The sequence below is a fragment of the Somniosus microcephalus genome, chromosome 26, assembly GCF_052327205.1.
Source record: "Somniosus microcephalus isolate GS21.2 chromosome 26, FLI_Smic_1.0, whole genome shotgun sequence".
NCBI classification, from domain to species: domain Eukaryota; kingdom Metazoa; phylum Chordata; class Chondrichthyes; order Squaliformes; family Somniosidae; genus Somniosus; species Somniosus microcephalus.
The window spans coordinates 3,104,539-3,114,677 of record NC_141012.1 but is presented as its reverse complement, the minus strand read 5'-3'; the positions used below and the strand labels follow the sequence as shown (position 1 = coordinate 3,114,677).

The window sequence follows — 10,139 nt, the reverse complement described above, 5'->3', positions numbered from 1 at the left end:
TAGCGCTCTCTCTTTTCCTCTCCCTGCTCTCCTTTCCACCCAACCACCTCTGCACCGTGCCTAGCTCTCTTTTTCTTCCCCGCCGCCCCCGCCTGCCGTGCCTGACTCTTCCCACCCCCCTCTCTTTCCCCACCCTTGCCGTGCCTGGCCCCCCCCCCTCTCTTTCTCCCCCCCCCCCCCCCCCCCCCCCCTCTCTCCTTCACCAAGTGCTTTAGCTTTGATTTGCATTGCTGAGCATTTTCCAAATTCTGGATTTGAAGAGAGAAAAGGCTACCCTCAAAATAGGAATTACAAAAAAAAAACATACACTACAAACGGTGGCAGGTTATGTTGTTCTCTGGATAGAGAACTCTTTAAAATAGTTGAACTAGCGCATTGCCTGCCAAGCAGAGGTCTGAGTGATGGCATAGTGGTTAGCACTGTTGCCCTCACAGCGCCAGGGACCCGGGTTCGAATCCGGCCTCGGGTGACTGTCCTGTGTGGAGTTTGCACATTCTCCCCGTGTTTGCGTGGTTTCCTCCGGGTGCTCCGGTTTCCTCCCACAGTCCAAAGATGTGCGGGTTAGGTTGATTGGCTATGATAAATTAACCCTTAGTGTTAGGGGGATTAAATACGTGGGGTTTACAGGGATAGGGTGGGATATGTGTTGGTGTAGGGGTTACGGGGATCGGGTGGGATATGTGTCGGTGCAGGCTCGATGGCCGAAATGGCCTCTATCTGCACTGTGGGGTTTCTGTGATTCTGTGATCCGTTTTGGTTTCACACCGAACTGGTAGCAGAATTGCTGAGTGTCTACATCAGGATTGCTTTGGGTGGAGCTAATTTATTGTGTTGAGGAAGTAGGGTGGGTGATGTTCATCCAAGCTATACCCTGCAGGTGCTTCAGTGAATAATAAATCTTGAGTGTGGATCATTTTGCTCCAGTTAGAACTGTTTTGGGTTCTCATCAAAGTAGGTTCCTAATCCCTGCTTCAGGAAGCCATGTGTAGTCTGTACCCACCAGAGGAGCAACTCTAGTGAGATGCCTCGGAGGCAATCCAGATGCCTGGGTCCTGGGAGAGAAAGGGAGAGGCGAGGGAAAAGTAAACGGACAGCTGTATAGGAACGATCTGAATGTGTGCACAGGAGATTGTGAATGGATAAGACAGCAGCTGCCAAAGGCAAGTCAAATTCAGTGGAGGTGGAGCAGGAGAAAGAAATTCCTGAGGGTGTGTGCACTCTATATCTGCAACTAGTGTGTGTATCCCGTGACCCCGTGGCAGTGTTGGTACCTGTGCCCAAAGTGCTTTGAGCAAATGTGCCACAGTTTATAAATTGCCCCATGGCTGTCGGTGTATTGTGTCTGAGATCAGAGCTGCCCAACTTTTATATATAGAGTTTATCTCGCACAACTATCCGTTATGGAACATGAAAAGCTTCTGCATGAGCAGAAGAGATATCAATTGAAACGTTTAAGGAAACTTGCAGATGGTGTGAGCGTCTGACCCTTGCTTTCCCTCCTGCAGGTGAACTGTTACAAATGGACAGAAAGATGGGGCTGTCGATCTGGTTTTATTGTGCTTCACACTCGCACTTGGCCTTGCACACAGGTATGTCAGACTTGGATTTAAAGTCACTCCAACAAGAAATTATTACCACCTGTTCTTAATCTCCCCTGTAATTTTTTGTTGTTGAACATTTTGTGGTGTCACTGAGGAAATAAAACTTATGGAGCCCAATTGCAGACCGGTGTTTTACTGCAAAGTGCTGTTGAGGGTACAGTCTCTTGCAGTGGGTGTTTTTTTGCCCTCATTTGTATCAATCTGCCCTGAAGCATGTGTGTCGGGTAGACCTGGCTGTGCACCTGCTGCTTGGTTGGGTGAGATTGGGACGTGGGTTTGCTGGTGTTATTGGCTCCATCCTAAGTATGTGATTCGCTGCTGTCATTGGTTGAAAGTTTTATTATTGTAATACACTAATATTGTTTTATCTTAATTTATTTTAGTTAGAAATCACGTGGGCAGCGGGGGGAATGAACTACATCGAACTTACAGCATTCGGCCCAACCAGTCCATGCCGGTGTTTATGCCCCACATGAGCCTCCCCTCGTCCTCCTTCTAAATCTATCAGTATAACCCTCTCCCTTCTCCTTCATATGCTTCCCCTTAAATACATCTATACTATTCGCTTCAACCACTCCCTGTGGTAGCGAGTTCCACATTCTCCCCACTCTGGGTAAAGAAGTTTCTTCTGAATTCCCGATTAGATTTCTTGGTGACTATCTTATATTGATGGCCTCTAGTTTTGCTCTTCCCCACAAGTGGAAACATTCTCTCTCTATCCACTCTATCAAAACCTTTCATAATTTTAAAGACCTCTATTAGCTCACCCCTCAGCTGCCTTTTTTCATCCTTTCCTGATAGGTATACCCTCGCATTTCTGGTATCATCCTTGTTAATCTTTTTTGCACACTTTTCAGTGCCTCTATATCCTTTTAATAATACGGCGACCAGAACTGTACACAGTACTCTGAGTGTGGTCTAACCAAGGTTCGATACAAGTTCTGGTAGTTTCCGCTGTAAAATCCCCGCGCTCAAGTTTAATATTCTGCCAGTGTCAGGCACTGGGGTTGTGGTGGACACTACTCACAGAAATCACAGAAACCCCACAGTGCAGATAGAGGCCATTTCGGCCCATCGAGCCTGCACCGACACATATCCCACCCGATCCCCGTAACCCCTACACCAACACATATCCAACCCTATCCCCGTAACCCCACGTATTTAATCCCCCTAACACTAAGGGTCGATTTATCATAGCCAATCAACCTAACCCGCACATCTTTGGACTGTGGGAGGAAACCGGAGTACCCGGAGGAAACCCACGCAAACACGGGGAGAATGTGCAAACTCCACACAGACAGTCACCCGAGGCTGGATTCGAACCCGGGTCCCTGGCGCTGTGAGGCAACAGTGCTAACCACTATGCCACCGTGCTCCTACTGTTAATCCAGTACAGTATATAGATTGCTGCAAAATAAGGGTAATTGTTAACATGACTTGCTGCACAGCAGGTTATTAATTTTTTTTTTTAAATACCGCTTTCAGTAGTAGAGGCCAAGATCCACATATGGAAGTTACTGTGAACAGCTGGAAGAGAAACGGTGCTTTGAATGGCTTCAGTTGTAAGGTGTTGGAGTGAGCGGAATACTGCGTGCAAGGGTTAGAAGGATAAAGTGGGCTGCCTATGTAGCCCCTGTTCATGACAGTCGCGTCAATTTTATTTTTCCGTTCTCCCCAGCAGAAGAGTTCCACACATGCAGGTGCAAAGGCCCATTATTCAGGAGAGCCTGGACAGCGGGTTGGTTGACTACCCTCGCATGCAGAGGTCATAGATAAGGAGCAGAAACACTGAGTTTTTTTTCTCAAGTCCTCCCTAACCCTGGGGCTATGAGCCCAGTTGTGTCCATACCTCTACCTGACTGCCGTTGACTAGCTCAGCAAACACCAGACACACTTTCGATCTGTGTGGCACATCCGCTACATGTTGAGCACGCTCAGTACTTTTAATCTTGGTCACATGATTTTCAAGGCGATGGCCAATCTTTGGGAGAGGATTTAATTGCGCATCACTAGATACTCAATGAACCAACATGAGTTCCAACAATATAAATCCTTTTCCTCCTCTGCCTTTCCCTCTATTACCAGCTCTGGGTCTGTGACTGCTTTCATTTGCTCCTCTTGTACAGATTCGGTAGCGGTGATGTCAATTGACTTGGGCAGTGAATGGATGAAGATTGCCATTGTGAAACCAGGTGTGCCCATGGAGATCGTATTAAACAAGTACGTGCACCTGACCTAATTTAGCAGTCGGACCCCTGCTTCTGATTTGGGGTTTGTTTGTACTGAGCTTGTGTTTTTTCCTGGTTGTTGCAGGGAGTCGAGAAGGAAAACTCCAGTCGCTGTTTGTTTAAAAGAAAATGAACGACTCTTCGGGGACAGTGCAGTAGCGATGGTGAGACTTTAGTTTCTCGGTTAGGAATTGCCCAAAGTGAAGGAACGGGACAGAGTGACTGGCTGGACACGGCAGAAATCTACCTAAATATACATTTACAGAACAATTTGAGTGTTTCCTTCAAGCACTTTATTCCTCCTGCTGCCCCCAGATTACAGAATGTGATGGGGGTGCAGTTCCATCGCTGATGGTCACTCTCTTAATACCTCCCTTAGTGGCCATTCTTCATGTGCAAGTTCAGATAATGAGTGTGAGCAGGCTAATAGTATTGTGGTAGTTAATAAAAAGACTTGCATTTATATAGTGTCTTTCCTGTCCTCGGGACGCCCCAAAGTGCTTCACAGCCAATGAAGTATTTTTGAAGTCATTTAAAGAGGTGGCTGTGCCGTGTGTGGCCCCCGTGCCCGAACACGCAGCAGCCTGTGGTGCTGATTTGTGTCATTTTTTGGGGTGCGAATGTTTTGAATTCTCTAAGCTGCCTTTTGGTTGCACTTCACAGTCGGCGAAGAACCCGAAGGTGGTGGTCCGCTTTCTGCAGGGCCTGCTGGGGAAGCAGTTGGAAAACCCGCAGGCAGAGCTGTACAGGAAGCGTTTCCCCGAACATCAGCTGGTGGCAGCTGAGCAGCGAGGAACTGTTCTCTTCAAACTGTCGGAGTGAGTATTCACTCTGCACTCGCTGGTGGGGATCTCCTCGGTGTATTGCCCTTGTTTAAAGAGACACTTGAAATAAATTAACGTGCAGCACGCTTCGCCTGTATCTCAATCTGAAACAGATTATCTTTTGTTTGTTTTTTGCCCTCCTGCTGCTGGGCTGCAGTTCCACGGGCAGTTTTTCTACCTCTCTAAGTGCTCTCAGCAGTTTCTGACAGCTGGTGCTGCTGTTTCTGCTGCTGATCCGCTCACTCACTGGTTCCGATCAATTATCAGGAACTTCGTACTGAGAGTTGCATCGTGAAAAAGCTAGATTGAGGCTGAGAGAAAATCCTTCATTTCTTTCTGCCTGTGCTAGTTTGAACTCTGCACCGTCCTGTCCTCACTAAACGTTTAACTTGAATGAACATTTGATTTTCTTTCTAGTGAATTGTATTATTCCCCTGAGGAGATCCTGGGGATGGTACTGAATTACTCGAGATCCTTGGCTCAGGATTTTGCAGGTTGGTCCAATTTCCCTCAACTAAGATTAAACACATTCTTTCCTCTGCTTAAAGTGTGAGTTGATGCTTTGTTATAATTCCACTGATTGTAGCAGCTCTCCCATTGCTCATCTAAATGGTCCCAGGCAGCGAGTGCTGCAGGGTATTTAACCATAGACTGTTGCAACTGACATACAGCAAGAGTTACTGGATAGTGATCCAGGAGCAGGGAGCCTGGCTATTTGTTATCCCTGAGTTATTATACTTGTGGTTCAATCCCCAGTTATGTTTTGTATGCCATTGCAGTTGAAACCTTTTGGAGTGTAAATTGCTTGGCTTTCAATGCACTTCCTGGCAGATTGTGGAAATTAACTTTTGTCGAGCATTCCACTCTGTGCTTTGTCACTGTGCGATTGGCTATTAGAAGTTGCCTAACCCTGACACATCTAACAAAGAAAGTTGCAATTTTACTCTTTGACACACTCATTTATGTAGTGCACAGGACTGACACACTCATTTATGTAGTGCACAGGACTGACGCACTCATTTATGTAGTGCACAGGACTGACGCACTCATTTATGTAGTGCACAGGACTGACGCACTCATTTATGTAGTGCACAGGACTGACGCACTCATTTATGTAGTGCACAGGACTGACGCACTCATTTATGTAGTGCACAGGACTGACGCACTCATTTATGTAGTGCACAGGACTGACGCACTCATTTATGTAGTGCACAGGACTGACGCACTCATTTATGTAGTGCACAGGACTGACGCACTCATTTATGTAGTGCACAGGACTGACGCACTCATTTGATATGTGCACAGGACTGACGCACTCATTTGATATGTACGCAGGACTGTCTATTAGATTTGGATCCGACTCCTGGTACAGCACTGCTCATGCACCTTATTTCAATCATTCAGGACCCGTTGTTAGATGAGCTCTGAAGTAATCCTAACAAAACCTTTATTGAGGCAAATAACATGGGTTGCCTTAAACTAATTGGGAGTCCCACATTATGTACATATAAAGCAAGATGTTAACGTGATGTTTATCCAGTGATTCAGGTGATGAGATTTTTCTGACTAATATTTTTTTGTAATTGCTGATATCCTGTGTTCTGTTCTACCCTTGTCCTGCAGAGCAGCCCATTAAGGACCTAGTGATCACAGTGCCAGTGTATTTTAATCAGGCAGAGAGGCGGGCAGTCCTGCAGGCTGCTCAGATGGTGGGCCTCAAGGTCCTTCAACTCATCAATGATAACACGGCTGTGGCCCTGAACTATGGCGTGTTCCGGAGGAAGGACATTAACGCGACGGCCCAGGTAGAATGTCGCATCACTGACACGCACGGGTTTCGTGAACCCCGGGTTCAAATAGAAATTGTATTTCAAGGTTCTATTGAGCAATTGAGCCGGAGGACTGGGAAAAGGCCAATGTAATACCCAGAGAGCGAGCGAGCCCGGGTCATTACAGGCTGGCTGGTCAGTGATGGAGAGAAAATAATTGGAAGCAGCCAATACTGATTTTAGAAAGGAAGGTCGTGCCTGACAAACCAGATAGAATTATTTTGAGGAGGTGATGGATACGGTGGGTGGGGGAAATGCAGTGGTTCTGTTTTTCATGGACTTTCGGAACGCTTTTGACAAGATACCACACAGGCAGACTATTGGAGAAGGTTAAGGGGGTTAGGATTATGGGGAGCTTAGCAATTTGGATTATTTCAGAATGCAATGTATTGCTGTTGCTCTGCACTGTGACCAGCTGCCCGCTCTCCTTGATAACTGGTGCTTTATTTCAGAATGTGATGTTTTACGATATGGGTTCGAGCAGCACCACCGCCACCATCGTTACCTACATGACGACGAAGACAAAGGATTGGGGAACGCAGCCCCAGCTCCAGATCCAAGGGATCGGGTAAGTTTCTATTCTCTGTTCAAGGCCGCCACAGTAAACGATTTTAATTTTCCTGGGTGCTGCACACATGGAGTCTAGACTGAATTCAGCCTTCGTGTCGAGAGGGGGAGGACAGGATAGTCAAAAATAAATGGTTATTCCGGGAAAAATTAGTTAAGTGAAGATCTGGGCTTTGGGAAGCTGATGAGCGGAGGCGAGGAGGTGCAGCCTGATGACCAGTTATTCCCTCTGGTTACCACAGGACTGTCGGAAAGGCGGCAGCAACGTAACTTCTGTTATCTGAGCAACTGGAGCCTGCAGAGCCCAGCTCGACTCATTTCCTTGAGGGAAAAATGGGATGAAATCATTCTTGAATTGGATATCTGTATGCATTTGCTTTCTATTTTGATGGGGTGGGGGGGGGGGAAAGAGATAAATCTTGGGCGGCGGTGGGGGGGGGGGAACCAATCGGTACTGTCTGGGTCTGAATGCCTGCTGTACCTTACTGCTCTGACCCACAGAAAGCCCCGAGTGGCTGTCTCTCGGTGCATACTAGAATCTGCATTGGTATTTCAGTGCTATCTAATAGTTAGTGCTCAATTTGGTGTTACAATTTCTAAAAGTAAAATAATTTTACCATCTCAAATATGGTCATAGAATCACAGAAATTACAACTCCGAAGGAGGTCATTGAGTTGGGTGCTAGCTATTCAACCGGAGTTGTCCACTCGAATCCGTTTTCCCTTTGTACATTTTATATACCCTTTTTAATGCTGTTCTAGTCTCTCCCTCAATAACCACTTGTGGTAAAGCATTCCATGTTCTAATAACCCTCTTTATAAAAACATTGCTTCTATCTTCCCCTTCCATTCTGTTGGTGACAATCTCCAAAATTTCCCCCTTTTACTAATTATGCTAGCCAGGAGGAACAGCCTTTATTAATTTTGAAAGCCTCAGATCCCTTTAACCTCTATCCCAGTGAAAAGTGCCCCAGTTTTCCAAACGTTTCCTTGGTTGGTGTAATGAGTCAGGTAAGAAGTGGAACGCTGCCACATTCTTTCCTATATTGAGTAGCTGTCTGTGCTTAGTTTGGGTGTCTAGTCTGTGGCTGCGAATGCAACTCCACGGGAGAATGGACTGTACCACTCCGGGCCCAACTCTGAGCAAGGGACTCTCATCTCCGCCCCCCCCCACCACCCTGCGCTAGACGGTTCGAGTTGAGAGGTCAGGGGGTAACTTAGGCACCTAGTTCCAGTAAAAGTAATGACAAAATATGGCTTTCTGTGAGATAGTGTGCAGCAAACAAATAATTGGAATTTACTCTCTCGGACCCTGAGACATCCGTACAGGAGCTGATTTATTGTTGGCCTTGCATGTTTGAAAAGAAAGACTTGCGTTTCTGTAGCTCCTTTCACGACCTCGGACGTCCCAAATGCTTTACAGCCAATGAAGTACTTTTTGACGTGTAGCCACTGTTGTAATGTAGGAAACAGGGCAGACAATTTGCGCACAGCAAGATCCCAGAAACAGCAGTGTAATAAATAACTAGATTTTCTGGTGATGTTGATTGAGGGATAAATATTGACCAGGACACTGGGGCGAACTCCCCTGCTCCTCTTCGAATAGTGCCATGGGGTCTTTTACGTCCATCTGAGAGGACAAAAGGGACCTTGGTTTAACATCTCATCTGAAAGACGGCCCCTCCGACAGTGCAGCACTCCCTCAGCACTGCACTGGGAGTGTCAGCCTAGATTTTTGTGCTTAGGAGTGGGCTTGAACCCACGACCTCCTGACTCGGAGGCAAGAGTTCTACCCACTGAGCCACGGCTATCAGCGGAAGTTGGGATTTGTAAATGTATTTTCCTCCTTTCCCTGTCCCCCTCAGCTTTGATCGGAACCTGGGTGGGCTTGAGATGGAGCTTCGTCTGCGGGATCACCTGGCAAAACTCTTCAATGCACAAAAGAAGACACCCAAAGACGTCCGCCAGCACCCACGAGCAATGGCCAAGCTGTGGAAAGAAGCAAACCGTTTGAAAACAGTACTGAGCGCGAATCTAGATCATACAGCACAGGTAAATAACATCGGTAGCTTTTCTGCCTCTGGAATACAGGGCAGCTTTCCCACGTTAATCTGCATCCAAGGGACATAATTACATGGATCCATTAATTTATGCACCTTATGATTGTAGCCTTTACGGGAAATAGTGTAGAATCTTGCCACCGAAGAAGGCTATTTGTCCATTGTGCCTGTTTGAAAGAGCTATCCAATTAGTCCCAATCCCTGCTCTTTCTCCATAGTGCTGCTATTTTCTCCCTTTTCAAGTATTTATCCAATTCCCTTTTGAAACTGGTTCCACCATCCTTTCAGGCAGTGCATTCCAGATCATTATAACTCGCTGCGGAGAAGAAAACACTTCTCCTCATCTCCCCTGTGGCTCTTTTGCCAATCACGTTAAATCTGTGTCCTCCTCTGGTTACCAAATTTAATCAATCTTGTCCTTGTGTTTCCTGTGCAGATTGAGGGGCTTCTCGACGACATTGACTTCAAGGCCAAAGTAACGAGGCAGGAGTTTGAGGAACTGTGCAGTGATCTGTTCATGAGAGTTGCAGACCCTGTACATCAGGCCTTGAAAGTGGCCGAGCTGAAAATGGTGAGTGCTTCCACTAAGCTGGGGTGGCCCAAGGGGCTTTATGGTGAGTTTGTGCGTTATTTGGTTGGGGTTGTAATTTAATTTTACTAAGTTTGTATTTGCTGCAGTGATGACCTGCTTTCTGGCTGTGTAATTATCACAACAGCCACACGCCCTGTATCACCAGAACAAGCGCAGGGGTTTGAGCCGTTCTGCTGTGTCAATGCCGAGACTATTTGAAACGCTGCTTCTAACCAGGGTGATGTAGGTTTGCTTGGTTATCGGAAAGCATCAATTCGCCAAGGCTTCTTCGACAGCACCTCCCAAACCCGCGACCCCTTCCACCTAGAAGGACAAGGGTAGCAGGCACATGGGAACACCACCACCTCCAATTTCCCCTCCAAGTCACACACCATCCTGACTTGGAAATATATCGACACAGGGTCAAAATCCTGGAACTCCCTGCCTAACAGCACTGTGG

General features: G+C 46.8%; 1 protein-coding gene across 2 annotated transcripts in view; it reads left to right on the top strand.

Moving 5' to 3' along the window:
- Positions 1 to 797: 797 nt before the first annotated feature.
- The window catches only part of hyou1 (hypoxia up-regulated 1), a 28,052-nt gene continuing 18,710 nt past the window's right edge, over positions 798 to 10,139 (top strand). Inside the window, exons 1-9 of one of the 2 annotated variants that reach the window (XM_085967681.1) lie at positions 798 to 1,589; positions 3,728 to 3,821; positions 3,915 to 3,993; positions 4,493 to 4,647; positions 5,071 to 5,147; positions 6,277 to 6,458; positions 6,935 to 7,050; positions 8,914 to 9,100; positions 9,545 to 9,679. In XM_085967681.1, the coding sequence (XP_085823807.1) occupies positions 1,520 to 1,589; positions 3,728 to 3,821; positions 3,915 to 3,993; positions 4,493 to 4,647; positions 5,071 to 5,147; positions 6,277 to 6,458; positions 6,935 to 7,050; positions 8,914 to 9,100; positions 9,545 to 9,679 (1,095 nt within the window). In that variant the 5' untranslated portion in view covers positions 798 to 1,519. The remainder of the gene's footprint in view (positions 1,590 to 3,727; positions 3,822 to 3,914; positions 3,994 to 4,492; positions 4,648 to 5,070; positions 5,148 to 6,276; positions 6,459 to 6,934; positions 7,051 to 8,913; positions 9,101 to 9,544; positions 9,680 to 10,139) is intronic. The other variant, XM_085967680.1, reaches the window with a different exon arrangement.